Source organism: Hetaerina americana, unplaced genomic scaffold, assembly GCF_022747635.1.
Source record: "Hetaerina americana unplaced genomic scaffold, ioHetAmer1.1.p SCAF_34, whole genome shotgun sequence".
NCBI classification, from domain to species: Eukaryota; Metazoa; Arthropoda; class Insecta; order Odonata; family Calopterygidae; genus Hetaerina; species Hetaerina americana.
Genome location: NW_027286919.1, coordinates 2241188 through 2262500, shown reverse-complemented (window position 1 = coordinate 2262500; position 21313 = coordinate 2241188). Strand labels below are relative to the sequence as shown.

General features: G+C 38.1%; 1 protein-coding gene across 1 annotated transcript in view; it reads right to left on the bottom strand.

Annotated features, from left to right (window-relative positions):
* The window catches only part of LOC139691407 (bromodomain-containing protein 8-like), a 101878-nt gene that overhangs the window by 48489 nt on the left and 32076 nt on the right, over positions 1 to 21313 (bottom strand). Inside the window, exons 9-16 of the mRNA XM_071589206.1 lie at positions 15749 to 15892; positions 12703 to 13038; positions 8752 to 8964; positions 6881 to 6970; positions 6464 to 6546; positions 5896 to 6369; positions 4196 to 5811; positions 3828 to 3968 (exon numbers count right to left, since the gene is read on the bottom strand). Coding sequence (XP_071445307.1) covers positions 3828 to 3968; positions 4196 to 5811; positions 5896 to 6369; positions 6464 to 6546; positions 6881 to 6970; positions 8752 to 8964; positions 12703 to 13038; positions 15749 to 15892 — 3097 coding nt within the window. The remainder of the gene's footprint in view (positions 1 to 3827; positions 3969 to 4195; positions 5812 to 5895; positions 6370 to 6463; positions 6547 to 6880; positions 6971 to 8751; positions 8965 to 12702; positions 13039 to 15748; positions 15893 to 21313) is intronic.

Here is a 21313-nt window from a genome sequence, read left to right as displayed (position 1 = left end):
AAAGCCTTAACTGGAATTTTCTTTTCATATAATCTTTCTTGGTGATGAGTTACAACGTAACATTTACTATAATTAAATTTAATTGCCAATAATTGGAAAATGAAAGATATTGTCCAAATCAATTGAGAATAAAACTCATATTCTTAGCCACATCATTCTTCAAAAAATACTACGACTACCACCTGCAAACATATAATATTTATCATTAATTAAATATCAAGAAAAATAGCTGAAGATGCATTTTAACCAAATCACAATTTGCAATATTCTACGACAATAATATTTTGATTGTGACTGGTTCATTGTCTCTCCAGGGCTCAGGCAAGCTTGACTGAATTAAATGAAATCTCTACTGTGCTCATCGGTTAATCAAGAGAAAAGAATGCCCCATTTCAGGCAAATAGGAGCCTCTGCCAAAAAGCAATATGCATACAGCAGTTTCTTACAGATTAATAGTCTCGTTAGATGATTTGGAAAAACTTAGTTGTTGCACAACTCACGGTACTAATGTATTTACAATGACTAAGTGTGCACTTACAAATGCATAAATTGAGAGTTAAAATCAACATGTACCCTGCTGCTGGAGTAGGCAGAAAAACAAGGATTCAGTGTTGTTGGACTGTTGTTCAGCTGCTGGCTGCCACGCTGCTTTCTGTTTTCCTCATATGAATGTGTACGTACGCAATAGAAAATACGCACTCTTTACTCGACTGAGTTGCAGCCATGAACATTGTGTGCATGCTCTTAAGCGTAATTCAAGAGCCTCATGGCACAGTCAATATATTCAACTCTCAATGCATTAAAAAAAAACATTTTTGCCCCAATGCCTGTACTCCTACTAAATTTTGCATTAGAAGCTATTTGTCGTTAAATTTTCTCTCAGTCTCCCATACACCAAGGTAAAGTCAGAGTTTTTTGTGCTCTCTCAACATAAAAAAAGACATTTGGAGATCAGCCTCAAAATAAAAGACAAAAGTAATATGGCCACTACACTACATGAACTGACCATGACTTCAGTGCTATTCCAGATTTATTATCAGTGCATTTATTATCTCATCACGCACATAACAGAGTAACTCTCCGAAGTTAACTCTTCCTCGTCTTCTTGCACTGGTGTTGAAATATTGCCTAAAGATTTTTCAAAACCATTTTTTACCCAAGTCCCTCTTGACACCCAGTCAAATTTCCATAATACCAGCTATACTAGCGAAGTAAAGCAAACATAAGAAGAAGGTTCTATTTCATTCATTCTCTTATTTTTTTATATTTGATTTTATGCTGAAAGTTAATTTACATAGCAAATAAAAGGGCACACAAACCTATGTCTCGTTTCGACTTACGAATCAGAGCAAAAAAGCAATAAGGCAGCATATTGTATTGGCTCGTAAATATTGTTTATTTTCTCATCCTTCTGTTGTTTGGTATTAATTTCAATCACCTGGATCTCATCTTCTGTATACTTATGGTATGTATAGCCACAGGCAATTATGATTCCATGTAGTCATTGGCTGTTACCATCTATTAGTGCATGGATATAGACGTATTTCTACACACAATATATATCATTTTCAATAAATATACACATATATAATATTTGCGCACATATATATATACATAAACAGAGTGCAGCATCTATACACGTTCAAGATAACTATGAAGCTCTGGGCGGGCAGTATCTATACAAATTTATGAGAACTAACCTAGTTCTGGGTGTGCGCTATACATTAGATGTGTGTTATCGATGGGAAAATACGGTAATTTAGAATCACTTATTTTCCTTATAAGAAGTACCTTGAAACCTCAATTCATATTTTTTGGTAAAGCTGAACAGATAAGTAAAATCGAGGTTTAAACTGACCTGTGGGATGCTTCAGGTTTTAAAAACTCATTTTGCCAGTTTTAATAAAATGAATACACCATGAATTATGATAAAATAATAAAAACTTGAACTTATGTACTCAGCAAACTGGGACAATAAACATAAATAAAGAATATTATTAACTTAGGATAAAATATTTTTAGAAAGGACATGATTCTTTACGACTTTGATCAGGTTATAAAGATGAAGGTTTATCATCAGGACTGAGTTAACCAAGGTTTATGTTTTTAAAATCTATCTCTTTTTAAAAACATAGCTTTATGTTTTAAAAACCTAAGTCATTTTGGTTAGTAACTTAAGACTAGCTTTTGTCTCTCAAGTCTCGGCATCAGAACAGATTTGATAAATGTCCCTGAATACTTATTTTACTGCCAACACCTATTACTAAACCTCATGTGCATACATACAATCAGATGAACGCACGTATTCCTCTTGGCAAGTCCCACTGAACCCTGACATTCACATCCAGTTCTCAGTGAATTTCAAACTTTTACAGGATTTAGCATCTATTTTCCAGATTTTTAAATGAATAAAAAAAGTATATAAGGTTAAAACAATGTGAAACACCAATCCATCAAGAGCTGACATGGAATTTAAATCAATTTTGGAGAAACCACCAAAAAATAAAAATAACAGATTACATATTTCAAACGAATATACACACGTCTCTGTTAAAAAGGACCTCTAATTTTTACCAATGGGAATACTATTTTTGGGAGGATTTTAATGCCCTATGTCTTGGTCATTTGTAAACATTGCATAAAATGCACCTTAATAACCAGTGTATTTGAACAAATACTAAATCAAAAACGTTACAACCAATAACATGGAAGATATACCATAAAGACATGATAATGATCTATTTTATACAGTGATTTAAGTGGAAATTAATGAGAACCATAGAACATTTTTAAATTCAGAGCATGTGAATTTAAGGTTCCATTTTACATTTCAAGATTATTATTACATAAAAGAAGATTTTCCAAACATTCCAAGAAAGTACCTATGAAAGAACATGCAAAGCAATGGTGAACAAGCAATCATAGTGGTGGGCTAGCATAGGGCACAGAGTAACTTGCATGTGATTCAAGTTCAGGAGCAACTCCAAAAGCCAAAATAAATCCCACCAGAAACCTTGGTCGATTTTTCCATCATATTTGCCTGGGGACATAATTGCATCAGAGAGGAGAGACCTTCATCTAATCCAATTCATATGCAATACATGAAATCATGCCAAAATTTGTGACCTTCCATATGATCCTCTATAAAAAGGGTAGCAGATATGAGCACTATTCTCAAAGTTTGGAGAAAACCATTCAAAGAGTTTGGACGGGAAGGGTCTTAGCTGAAAATAGGACTATATTTTCACCTCGCAACTTTCAACCAACAATTAAGTTAGATCGCGCAGAAGGAAAACCTACATAGCTGGATGCTGGCCTACTCTATTAAAAGTAATCCCACTTGATTTTCGGGGGAATTCTGGTGGGGGTAATTGATTTGCAGGTTTGGTATACATTTTGGCTCATATAGTCATAGTTCATGTTTGTGGCATATTTCTGGAATGCACTGTCAGGATGAAATGACTGAGAAATTCAATCAGTTATGTCACATTTTATCATGTCATTTATCATTCAATATATCAGTGTATACTAAATATTTGCATTTGATGTACATACATTCCATTATGAATGATACAAAGTTGATTATGCCCCAATATTTTCTATTCTGACAACTGATATGGCTTTCCCTCTTATCCCTACCAAACCACTATCAAACTTTATTGCTGGCCATTATTAATGCAATTTTCAATTAATATAAAAAATGTTTAAATATTTTACCAGGAGATGCCTCTACAAACGTTATAGATACATATTATGGCACTCATAAAATGGTAACGATGATTAGATTTCTTCCCTCCATCATGAATGAAAATGTAGTAACCACTTGCCTATACACGACATTGTGATATCCAGGAGCTTGGTCATTTGTAATTGGCCGTAAAAAGATTGATGCGAATTTGTGCGTTGCCAGCCTGCTCCACACCAACAGGATTGCTTTCTTCCAGGCACGGTAATCCCGTTCTTCTTCACTGAAATGCCATTGAAGAAGACAATAGATGGGGAGAAATAGGAATTCAAACCTTAGGAAAGGTCTTTTAATCCTCCTTAATAATATAGTAACTAAAACAATAATTGAAATATGTAATATAAACATGGAAGTGAAGGATTACAGTAAGGATTATTTTTGAAATTTTATAGTCGTAACAAGAAAATTGTCCCAACAGCAAAGTTCAAGGGGATAAAATGAATGGCTCACCTTATAGATCCAGAAGATGCTGGACTGTGAGGAATTTGGTCCATTGGGGTCGCTGGAGCGGAGCTGAACGAGATGCTCCCACCTGCTTTCCGCCTCCCTTGGCCGTACTTAGGAGTGGTCTCTCCATCATTGGACTTCTCCTCAAGCTGAGCCAGACTGGAACGGATTATGGCTTCATCTGGGTCGACACGCTTGTTCAGCGCACCTTTCCTCCGGTCCACCTTGCGTCTCACGGATGCCTCCTCCTCTCCCAGCCTCCTCTCACTCTCATTATCCCCTATATCTCCAACCACCGGCTCCTCTGAGAGTTTGGCCATCTTGGTCTCAGGAGGCTGGAGTGAGTCATCCAGACTGGAATCATCTTCCTCGACTGCTTCCACTCTCCTCTTCAGTTTTTCCACTCCCGCAGTGATGAGCACTGACTTCGAAGGCGTCCTGGATTTCTCTGGAGTGCTGGCTGGAGTGCTTTTCTTTGTGGGTGTCACGGACTCCTTCCTGAGATACTTACTCTGATCCAAATCTTCAGTTTTCTTCTCTTCAACTGCCTTCCCTTTCCTTGCTTCCTCTTTCTTCTCAGCAAAAACTTTCCTTTCCTCAGACTTTCTCTCTCTCCATATCTTCTTCTCCCCATCCCCTCTCCTTGGCTCCTTCTCGTCCTTACTTGCCCTTTCACCCACCTCCTCTTCCCCCTCCAGTCTCCTATCCCTCGACACCTTCCTCTCTCCCGCCTCGACCCTCTTCTCGGCCACACCCCGTCGCTCCTTGCCCTCCACCCTCCTCTCCTTCCCCATGCTCCTCCGCTCCTCCTCCTTGCCTGCCCTACTCCCTCCCTCTTTGCTCACCACTTCTTCTGCAACCCTCCTATCCTCCCCTCCTTTCCTCTCCTTCTTCTCCACTTTGGCCTCCTTTGGCTTCTTTCTTTCCTCCACCTTTCTGTCCACAGGTCCTTGCTTCACCTTTACATCACTCTTCTTTTCAGGAGTCCTCAAGTCCTCCGATTTTCTCTCCGCTGCCACCTTCTTGGGCTCAGAGGACTCCACATGTACCGACTCATCCCTCTTCTTTTTCTCCATCGGTTTAGTTTCCGCTTCGACACTGACCAGTGGCTTATCATCTTCCTTTGACCTATCTGCTTTACCCTTTGCGCTTTGGTCACCAGCCTCCTTTTCCGTGCATGCGGTCTCCGTTACTTCATTCTCCATGTCCTCTTCAACAGGATCAACCACTTTTGAACTTACATCCTCCACTGCAGTGTTCTTGACATTCTGCATACTAGACGGACTTGGTTCACTCTCCATATTGACAACTTCCTCCAACTTCTTTGGCCTGCCCTTCTTGTGACTAGTGATACTCTCCTTCTTTTCATCTCCGGGGACATCTTCAGCTGTGCTGTCATTCCATTCACTCTTTGGGTTGCTTTCTTCATCTTCTTCAGATGCCTTGGCCACCTTCTTTGATTCCACCTTCTCTCCTCCAACATCATTTCCTTTGGCTGCGCCAGTCACCACAGGCAAAGACTCCCTGGTACTGCTCTCTGCATCACATTCTGATGCCAGCAAGGCTTCCTTATTCTTCTCAGATCTTTCCCTTGCCAATTTTTCCTGGCGGTAGCGGTGCTGAAATGTAAAGAAAGAAATGTTATTCTCACACCCTCAGGGAGGGATCATTGTGGGGTGGAATTGGATGCAGGCTCATCTTACCAGCGTGAGCGCACGGCCTTTTCCCTTTCGACTCCTATAGCCCACTTTCCTCTTCACTTGCAGGTCTGTATTGGGTGTTTCTGGTGCTGAATGGATACTCTCCTCGAGGAGGCTTCTACCTTCCACGTTATCTTTCTCACTCACTGCATCTGCACTGCTTTCCTCCCTCTTAAGACTGCCATGAGAAATTTCAGGAAAGGATGGTTCCTCAGCTATCTTAGCATCTTGGGATGTTGGTGATGGTGCCTTTTCTTTATCACTAACTTTCTTTTCTGTCTCGAGGATACTTGGTATTTCCCTCTCATTCAGAGTTTCTCTCTCTGGTGCCTCATCTTCCTTCTTGATATCCGTTTTCTTTTCCGGAGTTTCAAGAGTTTCTTCCTGATCGGGTATCGGTTTATCAGCTGTTGATGATACAGTTTCCTCAGCAAGTTCCTTTGATGCCATTTTTTCATTTAACTCAGGGCCCTCCACCTATGATCAAAGCAAAGAATTGACATTAATTACACATATCTCCTCCAGAAAAATATGATAACCCCTAAGAATGCTATGAGAAAGAATGACTTGCCTCTACATCTGGTTGAGACGAAACCACAGCCATTTCTTCTTTAATAACATCCACTGCTGCTTCAGTATTCAACTCAGTAGTTCCTAAAAAGAGATTAAAATTTTAAAAAATCAAAGTGTCAAAAGTTTGCCTCCTAAGAAATATTATATTTATAACTTGATTACATTGCCAAGCAACTTCAGAGGAGTACTAAAATTGCAAATGAAAGAACGATTAAGCCAAATATGCACTTTTTTAAAAGAACACCATGACAAATGAAAATTAACATCAAATAGTAGGGATGGGATGGCTGCAGTCAGCCAATCTTTGGATTGAAGCACTGGCGCTGCTATTATTCGGGATTACAAGTAACATGAAGTACTCGGAATTTATTTTTCTAAGGAGTAAATCAAATCAAGGCCATTTTCATAGACATACCTTCCACTGCATTAGGGCTACTGGGTTGAAGAAGTTCAGTCTGAGAGCTTAAGTCACCTGCAACATTAGGGATCAATTCGATTTCCACAGCTGAAAATATAAAAAAATTAAGATATCAGGGATCATATTTTAATGAGTCAATTTTTCAGAGAAAAAACAAACATGGAACCGAATAGTTACATTCAAAACATGAATGTAAAATTGAACCTGATATATCCTCAGTTGAAAAAATCCAATGCAACTCAATTATTTTTGTAAAAATTCTAAAAGAAAACTACTTGAAAAAAAAAATGCTATCAGATAACATATTATGCATAATTAAATATAGAAACAATCATTACTGCATTTGCATCGTATTCAAATATAACTAAACTTATACCTTTAATTTAAGAAAGAATCTCAAACAAGGCCTTAATTTCTAAAATGAGAGCATTATACTTGGCCTAAACACAGAAATTTTCCTCCCTTATGCTTTCTTTCAATACATACAAGTTGATGCTCAAGCTTTAGTTAGTCAGTCAGCCAACTGGTTGCAAGCATTGCCGAGTGAATTGGAAATTCAGAGTGATAGCTATGGGATGAGAATAAATGTAAATAAAAGAAAGACGTCGTGATTTCCCCGAAAGAGAGAGGCTAAGTTTAATTTAAAGGCTAAGGCTAATTTAAATAGGAGGGCAAAAACTAGAGCAGGTAGGACAGTTTACATTTCTCAGAAGTGTTTTGGACCAAAATGGTCCAAGTAGTAAGGGCATAGGGAGACGAATCGTCTTAGTCAAAGAAGCATTCACAAGGAGGAGAGAATTAATGTTAGGGACATCGGGTAAGGACATTAGGGAAAGACCCTTCAAAGCAGTGATATGAAGCATGGTTATATAGGGCGTGGAAATATGGTCATTGAAGCAGGATCATAGGCCTAGTTTTGAGGCTTTAAAATGTGGGAGTGGAGAAGGATGGAGAAGGTGAAGGGGACGGAAGAGGATGTGGAGGGGGAGGAGAGAGGATGGCTCGGAGAAATTACAAGGAGACAATGAAAATGGATGCAAAGCATATTGATCAGCAGACGGATGTTCAAGACTGTGATGGAGGGAAAATATTGGGCAAGAGAAGAAGCAGGGGCAGGAGTAGGACAGGGTCGTTGGATGGCATCAAGTGAGGAATAATAGTAAGTCCTTGTGTAGGTTTAATTCCAAACGAATGTCATATTTTACTTAACCTTTAGAGTACCTACATTATTAATTTGTTACACAAAAATGTGCCCCTGGCAATAATCATGAACTGCACTGCACTGATACTGTGCTTGCCACTTCAACATACTCTAGCAGCGATACACATTGCATGCTGCAATAGTGTGTGTGGTAAGAAATATACAAACTAAAAATTGTACATGGGTACAAGTTTATGTATGACTATTAAATGCACAATCTCATCTCTGTGAATATGCTTTCAAATTCCTTCATTTTTTAAATGCAAAAATTCAAAAAGCATGGATTCCTAGTCTTAAATTTTCTTGTTTTCCGTACATGAAATACTATCTTTCTCGTAATTTTTCTCCCAAGAGTTTGTAATCCAATTAGATGCTACCGGAGCAACATTCCTCATCACTTGGTACGCCAAATAATAACTGGTCTCACAGCTGAGATGAACAAGATTCATTCCCAATGGCATTTACCACTTCACAGACCATATTCTGACTATCCGCCCCGAATTTAATGAAGCTAGGCAACCTTGAACTACGGATGCTATGCAGTAAATAATTAGCAGTCGGACATGGTTCTAACGTTTTGGATTGAAAAATTTCATTTTAGCATATCATATCATACAAGATCTACCGAACACAAAAGATTATAGAATTGGCAGAGGCAATCACAAACCTTGGGTTGTCCTTCCAACATCTGGTATTGATTCTTCAGTCATTTTAGGAGCATCAGTTTCAGATGCCGGTTCTTGTTCCTTACATGGTACATTGGGTTGGCTCTCCAAGTCAGCAGGGGGAAAATCTTTGGAATCCTCAACAACTGATGATATCTTAACCTCTGCTTCTGAAATGGGTGATGTATCTGCCTCAGGTTTTCCAGCTTTGCACTCTAATTGACAGACACATAGGGTAAGATTCTTAATATAAATACGTTTATGACTTTAAAAAAACTTTACATTACAGAATTATTCCATGTCAAACAGCTTACTGAAATATATTTTGAGGTATTGTAAAGGCAAAGGCATTAATAAACAAGGCAAGGGCATTGGACTGAATAGAGCATGAGAATGGAATGTGGTTTGGAAATATTTAAAACCATATTCAATTAATTCTTTCAGTTGATGTCTAGTTCAATGGAGTCCTGAATATCTTAATTGGGACTAAGGATTTGGAAAATTTAGACGTGGAATATGAAGTTGCAATAGGGAAAAGTGACATTCGTATAGAAGACGATCATAGCTGAGAAGTTGAGTTTATTGTTCAATATGAATTTCCAAAAAGTAAGATCTTTAGTCCAGAGCTAACAACGATTAACTCAGTTAAAGATTTTTTAAGAGATAAAAACCTAGTCAATGAAATTATTGAAATGAGCCAGAAACAATTGAAAAACCTAGTCATTGAAACAGTAGACACAGGCAGCAAAGTGGTATCGATGGACAAGAATGACTATATTAATAAATGTTATGACTTCATCAAAAGTGAAAAAATTGTGAAACTCCCAAATGTGCTCAACAGTTGCATAGTTTTAAAAACGATCCCCAATATCCTCAAACAGAGTGAAGCAGCATGCCAAGCGACTTTGATGAACTTCACAGCACCCAGATTTTTTGGCCTCCCTTTTCAGGAAGTGCACCAATTTCAAACAAAAGTTAGGAGTGAAACATTCACATGATTTCAGTCCTCAGCTCCCCAAGAGAGCTTCTCCACCCTGCAAACACACCCTAGTGCCATTTGAAATTAAAAACCTCTTCAAAAGTGTTACAGTTTTGGAAGCAGCGGAAGTGGCTCTCAGAAGTGCGGGAGCTGAACCACCTTTTCTCAGTGAATTTAAACCACCTCTGAGAGGGGTGTGTAGAATAAAAATATTTCCAAATCAACAATGAATACTACTGACAAAAGGAAGGCTTAGCAATGGGGTCTCCCTTATCACCACTCCTTGCTGACCTATTCATGCATAATTTAGAAGAAAAAAGATCCAACAGTGACTCAGTTTTTACAAATAATATTCACTGTTGGTTTCATTATGTAGACAAGATCTTTGCATTATGGAAAGGCACAAAAAGGCAATTAAAATATTTGATGAACACTAAATTCCCAATGCAATGAAATCAATTTCACACGTGAGAAGGTAAGTAAAGGGAAACTTAATTTTCTGGATATGCCAGTGTCAAAATGGGCAAAAATTATGGCTATGGCTCCATAATATTTGGAAAAAGTCCCGCCATGGACCATACCATCATCCTCTCTAACTCCCACCAACACATATCCCAAAAGTTATCCCCTTTTCATTTCTTGTTAAATACACTGCTTGACACTCCTCAATCAAAAAATAATTTCAACCAAGAGCTAAAAACGATAAAAGAGATTGCAGTGAAAAATGGATACAAAGATTTTTTTTAAATCATACAAAAAACGTTCTTTTAGAACAAATAATCTTCTTTTAACAATCAGTTAGAATGGAAGAAAAAGACTACTACTAAGGTAGACTCCCATATTATGGAAATATATTGCATAAGATAGCCAACATCTTGCCATCAAGGATCAATTCAGGGTACAGTGTTCTAAAAGAAGAGCAACTTCAAATCTTTCATAAATACAACCCAAAAAAAGTTAATATTGGCATTTATGGGTAGGAATGCAGTTTGCTATTCATTCGTCTAATGGGCAGATCATTAAGAAGTCAAGGGGAGCACCAGGGGAGAAGTTTTGCGAAGCATAACTCCGCACAAACATCTGCAGGAATGAAATCACCAGAGACGGCGATTTCAACCCCGAGTAGCTGCACCAGATGGACAAAGGAGGGAGGATGGACAAGTGGAAGGAGTTGGAGATACGAAAACATTGTGAAATGGGTCATTTGGCAAATTAAATGTTGCTTGAATAACTCTCCCCAATCCTACCAGCCTCCCTTTCCTTAACGGAAAAACATAACTATCTGTCCACTGGGTGCCTTCACTCATTGTTTTTCATGTGCAAACCTCTCCTCCCCTCCGTCCTATTCCACCATGACCTCCAACACTCCCATCCTCCCACCAAGAAGGGTATCTATTCGTACTCCTACTCGTGAAATAATTTGTACCTGATGATGATGCTCGAGCATTGCAAATTGTTGTACCTCAATCAAATCCAGGGGATGAATACACTGTGTTCCTTATTTTATGGGCTAACCACATTTGTTTACAATTGCGCAAGTCAATAGCTATATACATAGATAGAATGTCATCATAGAAGTTTAAATATTCACCATACTATATGCACCAAGTCTTTTCAAAATTTCTTCATCACTAAAGATTGCACTTCAATTCCATTTCTTGAACTTAATATCAATTAAAATTCCCAAAGCATAACATTTGTATTTACTTGATATTTAATTCATGCTGGAAAAGTGTTATCATGGATGACATCTTAACAATATCCAGGGAGAGGTATCCATTGTTATGCTCTCTACTAGCGAAAGTGCTTTCTTTTTCAAGGACAAATACAGAGGGCAGTGTGTTTGCAATCATTGTTTGCATTTCATTTCATGGAAGGGTGCATTCACCTCCACTTAGCCCCCACCAATATCGGAGTCACTGCTGAGCAGTTTGATGGCCCTTGATTCTCTCTCAAATAAAATGAGTATTGAAGCAAGAATAACAAACGTGTAATCCTTTATTAAAGTGTGTAAAAGTCATTTTTTAAGCTTTACCACATTGTTTGAGATTTAGTTAAGGCTGATTACTTAGTGGGATTCCACCCTAATGCGCAAAGAAAACTGAAATACCTTTGTGCTTACCCACTGATATTTTGTTGAAACTCAAAGTTATTTGATTCTTCCTCATGTATTTGCCACTTTATAGAAACTATTTTGTATTACAGCAAGCACTCAACAATAATGTATGTATGTGCTACAGGTGCAAGAGGATAAGAATTATCCTAAGGTAACTTGTCCGCAATGCTTTTAATAAATGTACACTAAGGGTTTTCCAAGGCTCCCCACATATATGTACTTCTGTGCTTAATAGTATTGACTTTCTTGCGGCAGTGCTGCAGCTGCTACTTTCCACAAGTCGAGAGATTTTGTTGAAATTGATAGCAATAATAACGCCATCAATTAAAGACAAAATTCTTTACATTCGTGGCGATTAACATTGCCTGCCAAGAAGTGTGGTAATCAGTTTGTTAATTAGACAAGGAATTTGCCCTTTTTTGTTGTTATTAGCAGAGTGTCAGCCCTTATGAAATTGCTGGCTCATTCTATTTTTCAAACAGTCAAATTTTAAAGACTAGACAGTGACCAGAATATCTCAAAAGGATAGGGAACAGTCATTGTCAATTTCCTTAATGAAATTTGTTTTGAATTGTTATTGGTAAGAGTCTGCTAGAAGTGGTAGATGCTGCATTTGTTGGTGTTGAATTTGCCAAATATACTGCCTCCATGTATCCATATTAAAAGGACTTGGAACTTTTACAATATGGATATGAATATTTTTTAATATGGATATGAAATACTTCCACGAAGTGAAGCCTGAAACAGTAGAATATACTCCTCCATGTAACTTATCAGGTCAGTCATAAAATGAATCCCTCCGTCACCAAAGGCAACACCTCTTGAATAGAGAACGAGTGAAAGAGCTTGGCCACTTGCCTTCTCCCTCAGCTGCCTCCTTGCCATTTCTCACTTCTTCACTGGTTTCCACTTCTTCCTCACGCACTTCTGACTCTTTTTCGGGTGCCTTCGACACTTCCTCTGGACTCTCCTCCTCCTCCGCCTGCCCCTCCTCCATCTTTGGCGATGCTGGCTGACTTGACTCGGGGCCTTGAGCTGGTTGCGGAGAGGGCGGAGGGGATGGCGCCGGGGTGACTGGACTGCCCTCATGTGCTGGAGTGGACGGCAGTTTTGGAGGGATACTTGGAATTTCAGGAAGAGGCTTGCCGGGCTGGCTTGGAGGGAGCTCTAGTAGCATGGAAAGAGTTGGAGCACCTGAGGCAACATGAGACAATGCAAAACATTTAGAACAATGCCAAATAAAACTGCTGGCACAAAATACCTGTGAAAATATCATAAGCCAATGTGAATGGAACTGGCAGTGAACACGTAGCAAAAGTAATTTGAGGAAAGAACTGTCATCTCCAAATGATATTTTGGAACTGTAATCAACCCGAAGGCCATGGTAAGTCACGGTCATATGGCCTATATGGCGTGTGAAATTCACACATCAGGGTGATAAGGGGGGCCACCACCAGTTCCTATACCGGTTATGGTTTCGCAGGAAGATCTGGTATCCAAAAAATCGCACGGCTTGGGTGGAGCTGAGGGTACCGAGGGAGGCTTATTTGGGAATCAAACCCAGGTCCTCCAGTCAGTAGTCCAACGCTCTGCCCTTCGACTACTGCGACCCACAATGTGACTGTAACATAATTCCTCAATTCACAAACATGGAATACCTATCATACAAGCTATTTAAATGATGCAATGAAATAATGCCGTGAAATCAATAGTCAAAAGAGCCAAAATTTGAAGCATAGATGATGGTCCAAAGTGCATGAAACTGTTCATATTTTTATTTCAAGAGTTAAAAGTGAGAATACAAAATTTTATACAGGAGTGAAAAAAATATTGGGCATTTATCTATCATTTTTTAACATATAGCATATTAACTTAATGGCCGCTAATTGCTCACAATAATCCGTGGTGCTCAGATTTACTGAGAATCAATCCTTGATGAATTACCAAAAAATGCACTCTTGTATATTCAGATAAAAAGCTCAGCAGGCAACATAAAGTGGTTTATTACTATTTGAATCAGGAAATGGAATATGTGATAGGCCAAAGAGGGTATTTGCAATGGATTTTAGAATTCAATCAATAGAATTACAAGTTATTATTGATTATAACATATATGGAGAGGTAAGCACTGGAGAAAGCAATTCAAAATTAATTATTATTATTATAACTGTTTATTTGCCCAGAGATCACAATACAAAAATACCAGGTGGGTGTGGTATGTACATGATATAAGGCAGGTCAAAAAGGAGCAAAGACACAGGCTCAGTTAAGATACAAAAAAGAAATGATGCTCATAGTTACATAAATGTTTGGTACAAACCCATGAATATTGGCTGTAACATGCACATGCAATATCAAATTCAGAAAAATCATTGATCATTAACATGAATCAGACCATGACCATTGCTGGAAACTAAAAGTATGAACTTACCGGTCGGGAATATTGTTGAGATATTCGTCGACCGAGTAGAACATATTACGCTGTAGATATCTTTTTAATTCATGCCTGAATGCAGCAGTTCCCTTGGTATCCTTGATACTTTTGGGTAGTTTGTTATATAATCTGATACCCATTTCATTGGGTCCTAATTTCAATGCTTTAGTTCTTATATTCCCATAATGGATGTCATTCCTTTCTCTGGTGTTATGATGATGATAGGCAGAGTTAAGAGAATAGTTGCCAATGTCATTTTTTATACATAGAATTAAAAACATAATGTAGATGCACGGGAGTGGTAGCAAATTTAATTCACGGAAAATAGGCCTTGATGGAGCATTGTGAGGTTTCCTGGTGATGATTCTAATAGCTTTCTTTTGCATTTTAAAGATGGTTTGAGAAATAGCAGCCAATCCCCATAATAGTATACTGTAGGTTATATCTGAATAAATTTCCCCATAGCATAAATTGAGCAGTACAATTTTACTTGTAGTTTCATACAGGTGTCTTAATAAGTAGCAAGTTGAACTGAGCTGTGTTGAAGGGCTTTTGCATGAGTATCCCAAGAAATATTTGCACATAGAGAAATACCTAGAAATTTGTATTCTGTCACATGCTCAATTGATTGGCCATTGATTTTTACCAGCAGATCATCTGACATGTTCTTATTTCGTGTAAAGTCTCCTATTTTACTTTTATTTACAGTTAAGTCTTGAAGGTTGTCTGTACACCACTTGTTTATTGCAAGTGTGACAGACTTAGATTTTTCCACAAGCCTGGGATATGTTTGTGTTGATATTATTACATTAGTGTCATCAGCATACAACACTGGTATTATTCCATCATTATTTCGTAAGCAGTTAGGTAGGTCATTGATGTATATCAGAAAGAATAGTGGCCTAAGGGTTGAGCCTTGTGGAACACCTTTGTTGACTTGGTATGCTTCAGATGAATATTTTGACCCATCAAACTGACAACACTACTTTCTGAGGGCGATTATGAATATAGGACTTCATCCAGTTTAGAGGAATTCCTATTCTATAGAATATTACATTGACAACAAAAATACATAAGCAAGATAAGTCGCCAGTCAACTGAAGAGCAGGAAGTGGATAAAAAATCAATCCCAATATTTTAATGAAACATTGAGATCAAGCAAAATAAAAGTGAAAAAGAATGCTTTTGGGAAATTAGATAAATGAATTCACATAAATTATTAGTGAGGGCTGTTATATGAATAATAAAAGCTCTACAATGACTAAATTAATTGCATATTGACAGAATTTCTATAAAACTAACATTTTACTAAATTATGGCTCCAATATCACATATTACTTAATTATTTATACCCAAACTCCCGCATTCAATTATTAGACATTAGCTCATAAGAGACACAATACCATATTAAGATCATCTAATAAGAGATGACTATGAATGTTATCAGTGAATAATTCAAAAAGCAATAACCTGCAGATGGAGACGGAGTTGTTGATGAAGACTGTTGTGCCTTCTCTGACTGATCATCTGAGCCAGTATTGCTAATGGCAGATGTAACCAAACTCTTGATTCCAGCAGAAACAGTTGGCGTAACAGCACCTGTGAACGGTACACCTTGAACGAAAATGCATAAATAACTGTACTTGGGTCTATACATTCTATCCTTCCAATTTTTTAGAACTCCACTTTATTCTACCTGTTCACTTTTTACTGCTTTCAGTAAAATTAGCAGGTGTGCTTCTCCATTATAAACATTCCTCTTCGTAATCTAATTTTCAGAACTCCTGATTCTATTTCAGAGCTATTGATTTAAAAAATTATCCCGGTAATGTAATATTATTAATGTTGTATCCTTGATAAATATACGAGGGTCATCCGGAAAGTAGTACCCGTTCGTGAAATAAAGACACAAAAGTAAATATTAACAAACATAAAAAATTTTATTTGAAAGAGGATACTTTAAACTACTTCTCAACATAATCTCCAAGCAAATTAAGGCATTTGTCATAACGTGTGACAAGTTTCTGTATTCCTGCTGCATAGTCCTTCGCCGCCAGCTCATTGAGATATGCGAGGGACCCATCTTGCACAAATTTTTGCATAATGCAGATGGTGTTTAACAATTTCATGAACAATTGTTCGAGAAACATTGGGAAAATGCTCACAGATGTCATCAATTGTGACGCGCCGATCGTTCCTCACGAATTCGTCAACTGAGCTCACCAGTTGGTCTGTAATGACAGACGGTCTCCCCGAACGCTCATCGTCGTGTGTGTTCCCCCTCCCCATGTTGAAGTTGCGACACCACCGCCGAACAGACGACTCGTCCATTACATTGTCTCCATACACCTCCTTTAATTGGCGATGAATATCGCATGGGCGAACGTTTCTTGCATTGAGGAATTTAATCACTGCCCTCACTTCACAACTGGCGGCGTTCTCAATTTTTTTAAACATTGTAAACAATCACAGAAACAACACAGGCAATGCTAGCGTCACGCAACTTGGCTCAGAGAAGGCAGACAAGCCACTGAAGCTATCTGACCTCGTCCAGCGGCTACTTGCGTCGTCAGCACTTCATGCGGCACGAACGGGTACTACTTTCCGGATGACCCTCGTACTCAATAAGTTGCCACAAAAAAAATGTGAATCCCTATTTGGCATCCTCTTTAATAATTTCTTTTGGTTAGCTCATGCTATTCCTATTTAGATTCAATCAATATATTTCCATAAAACATATCATAGTTCTATGCAAATTGGTGTTTACCTACTGTGACCTAAAAACCAGATTCAAAAAACAAAGACAAAACATAAGAGTGGGGAATCAGATGCAAGACTAAAGGAAAAATCAAAATGCCTCATAAAAAATCAGCAGAAATGTATTGCACAGAATTAGTAAGGATTCAAAAACCTAAATATTACAAATGTCAGGAGTTAAAAATTTTTAGGAGGGCTCTACAATAACATAAACAAAGGGTTCTCATCATTGGTAATTAAGTCTAAGTTACTAGAGCTGCTATAATATCAATGGACGCAGTTCATAAAAATGACCATTGCAACAGGTGTGACTTCTATAAAATCTTATAAAAGAGTAGAATTCAAGATAATTCAAAAAGTGTTTTGCGTAATTTTTTTAACAATGCTAAATTTCTAAAAATTTGACTAAAACAAAAACCTCCATTATATTTTTCTTTTAACTCTGTCAGTTGAATATTAATAATAATTTCACAAATGAAAGATGATTTTCATATTTGTGAATGTTATATTGATTGATTGAAAATGGATACATTCTGGCCTAAAAAATAAAGTAGGTTATACATCATACGCAGTTTCTATCCATGCGATTCTTTCGTGAAAGGATTGGAATGAGTTATTTAGAGAGAAATTACTTTCCAAAAATAAAGGGAACCAAAAACCCAACTGAAGCATTAGATAAATTTCATTTCAATGGTTTCCAATGTTTCCATATTTGATATTTCACATACAAAATGTTTGCAGAATGTTACTTTGCAGTACTTCTTTTTCTACCTTTGTCTACTCCTTTTTCTCTCTACTCCCCTCCCAATCTCTCCCAGACACCTTTCACTCCTGCTCGGTGCCATGTGATCTGAGGACCATCAGCCCTTCAGTCAGGTATGAAGAGTGAATGCGGATTGGATCAAGTATTCCCCAGATAACAAAAAAAAAGCCAGACGAATTGGTGCAAAGTCTCCTTTATTTCCTAATATCCCATCCAAGTTAATTATGAAGATTGAGCACACATTGTTTTGAAGGTCAGTCACCCCCCCATTTTCCTCTTCTGTTGGGGGCAATACATACTCTGCCACCAAAACCTAGTAATTATCTTTTTTAAGGATCGCCCCATTGATTATCCCAATCTTTAATTACAATTTCTGACACATCAAGAAGAAAGAAAGCACTGTTGGGTGATCACTCCAAATCAATTCCTATGCATATACTACCTTGATCAAAAATTTCCCGGAATTTATTCAGAAAATTAAAAATACAAGTTTATTCATCTAAATCTATATTGTCCCCTTCAAAGTAATCCCCATCGACTGCAACACACTTATGCCAGCGCTTGATCCAATCCTCGAAACATTTTTTATATTCGGTTTTCGGTATGTCCATCAGTGCTTCCTGCGATTTTTCCATTACTTCCTCTAGGCTGCTAAAACGCGTTCCCCGTAATGGTTTTTTAACTCGATTGAACAGAAAGAAGTCACAGGGAGCCAAATCAGGTGAATTCGGTGGCTGTTGGATGGTATTTGTTGCATTTTTCGTCAAAAAATTACGAATAATGATAGCACTGTGCGACAGTGTGTTATCATGGTGCAAAATCCACGAGTTTTCTGCCCACATTTCTGGTCTCTTTCGGCGAATTGCTTCACGCAAACGTCTCATAACGCCCAAATAATACTCTTTGTTTACTGTCTGGCCTTCTGGCAAAAATTCATGATGCACTACACCGTTGTAATCCATGAAAACCGTCAGCATTGCCTTCTTTTTTGACTGAAAACGACGTGGTTTTTTGGTCTCGGCTCATTTGGTGAACGCCATTCACTTGCCTGATGTCTGGATTGCGTGTCGTACTCATAAACCCACGTCTCGTCTCCAGTAATGATCCTTTTGATGAATGTGGGATCGGATTCAGCCTCGCAAATCATGTCTTTTGCGACGTCAACACGGTCTCTTTTTTGCATGAAATTGAGGTCTTTTGGCACCAACTTTGCTGCTACACGACGGAAACCCAAATCATTAACCACAATGTCTTGGGCGGATCCATAGGCAATGTTCAAGTCCTCCGCTATTTCTCTGATGGTTAATTTGCGGTTATTGACCAACATTTCTTTTACTTTATCAATTTTTTCACCGACTTTCGATGTCGATGGTCTGCCACTGCGTTCATCATCTTCGATTGACTCACGACCACTTCTGAACCGCTCGTGCCACTGGTAAACGACCGTTTTTTTTTAGAGAATCGTTGCCGAAACACTTTTCCAACATTTCCAACGTCCGTGCGCCACTAAATCTGTTTTTTACGCAAAATTTAATACAAGTTCGTTGTTGCAAATTTAAATCCTTTTCTGAAATTGTAAAAAATCGCCAACACACACAGAGATAGATGTACTCTTGGCTACGTAACTTTTGCAAATGTCAAGTTATGACACTAAGATTTAAAGGGAATATCAACAACAGATGTACCAATTTAACAAAAAAAAACAGAACTCAAATCGGAACGATGGGAGTGCCACACGGTGGTTATTCCGGGAACTTTTTGATCAAGGTAGTATATCTATATCTGACGTGTCCTATATTTGTGTATGCATGAATATGCAACAAATCTCTGGACAAATAAATGTATTTATTATTATTATAAAACTCACATGATATATCTCATACTCAAACAAAATCGCATTAAGCAGATATTTATAACTCCTTATGTGAAGGCCTGCGCCTTAAAGGATTTGTTTAAAAGATATTAACCTCTTACAAGGATCTAATGTGCTCTCGACAAAACCCTTCATCCCCAACAACATCCCAATCCTACTCCTGCCCCTGCTTCCTCTCTTGCCCAACATTCTCCCTCTATCAGTCTTCAACATCCGACTGCTGATCAATATGCTTTGCATCTATTTTTATTGTGTCCTCTCCCTCCATACTCAGCACCTCCTCATTTGTTTTCCTTTTTGTTCACTTCACCTTCTCCATCCTTCTCCACACCCAAATGTCAAAAGCCTGTAACCTATGCCTATCATCCTACTTAAATGATCATGTTTCCACGCCGTACATGACTACACGTCATTTCAGTTTTAACAAGCCTCTTCCCTAAACCTTGTGAAAGCTTCTTTGCCTGACACAATTATTCTCCTTATGTCCCAATTACTTTTTGGTCCAAAACAATTCAGAGATATGTAAACTGTTCCACCTGCTACAGTTTTTGCCCTAGTATTTTAACATTTAACTTAGCCTTCCTCTTTTTGGAAAAAAGCAACCTTTGTTTTATTCTTATTAATTCTCATCCCATATCTTTCGCACTGAATTTCCAATTCACTCAGCAATACTTGCAACCCCTTGACTGACTGACAAACTAAAGCTTGGTCATCAGAAGTCTAACTGATTTTACAGATTCTCCGGCGACTTACATTCCTAACTCCAGTTCTTCCCATGCCTCTTTAATCATTTCTTCTACATATACGTTAAACAGCACTGTTGATAATGGGCAACCCTGCCATCATCTCTTCCTAACAATGCCCATCTGAACTCTTCGCTCCCTTATAGCACCTGAGCAGTCTGAGACATGTACAGGTTCCGGATTAGCCTCCTGTCCATTCAATCTATTCCTAATTTCTGCAATATACTCATTAGTTTTTCCAATTCCACTCGGTCAAATGCCTTTTGGAAATGCACGAAACAGGCAAACACTTCCTGCTTGCATCCAATATTCCTTTCCATCAGTGATCTCATTACTGCAATGGCATTGCGTGTGTCTCTTCCCTTCCTCAACCCAAACTGATCATCCCCTAAGTAATCATATGCCCCACTCTCTATCCTTTTGTTGATGATCCCGAGAACAACTTTAGCTGCATGGGAAATCAAACTTATTGTTCTGTAGTCCTCAAATGATGTAGCCCTTACCTTTTTCGGAATAGGAACTAACACTCGTCTCACAAAGTCTTCCAGCCAAATTCCTTCCTTACAGATGCTACAAATTAGCCCATTCAGTCTCTTCCTCCCAAAATTTCCTAAACCTTTTATGAGTTTCACAGGAATGTTGCATACCCTCACCACCTTATTTGATTTCATCTCCGTTAATGCCTTTTCTCATTATTTCATCATCGAGTATGCCTGGACCTAAGCTATCTTCCTCCAAGTCATGTTCTCTTTCTGTCTAACCTTGTTGGCCTAAGTTCTTTACCATACAGTTCTTCTATATATTCCTTTCATCTCTCTGGGATATTTCCTGTTTCCACTATTATCTCATCCGACTTATCTCTAACAATTAACATAGATATTGCATTCTTACTTCCCTGC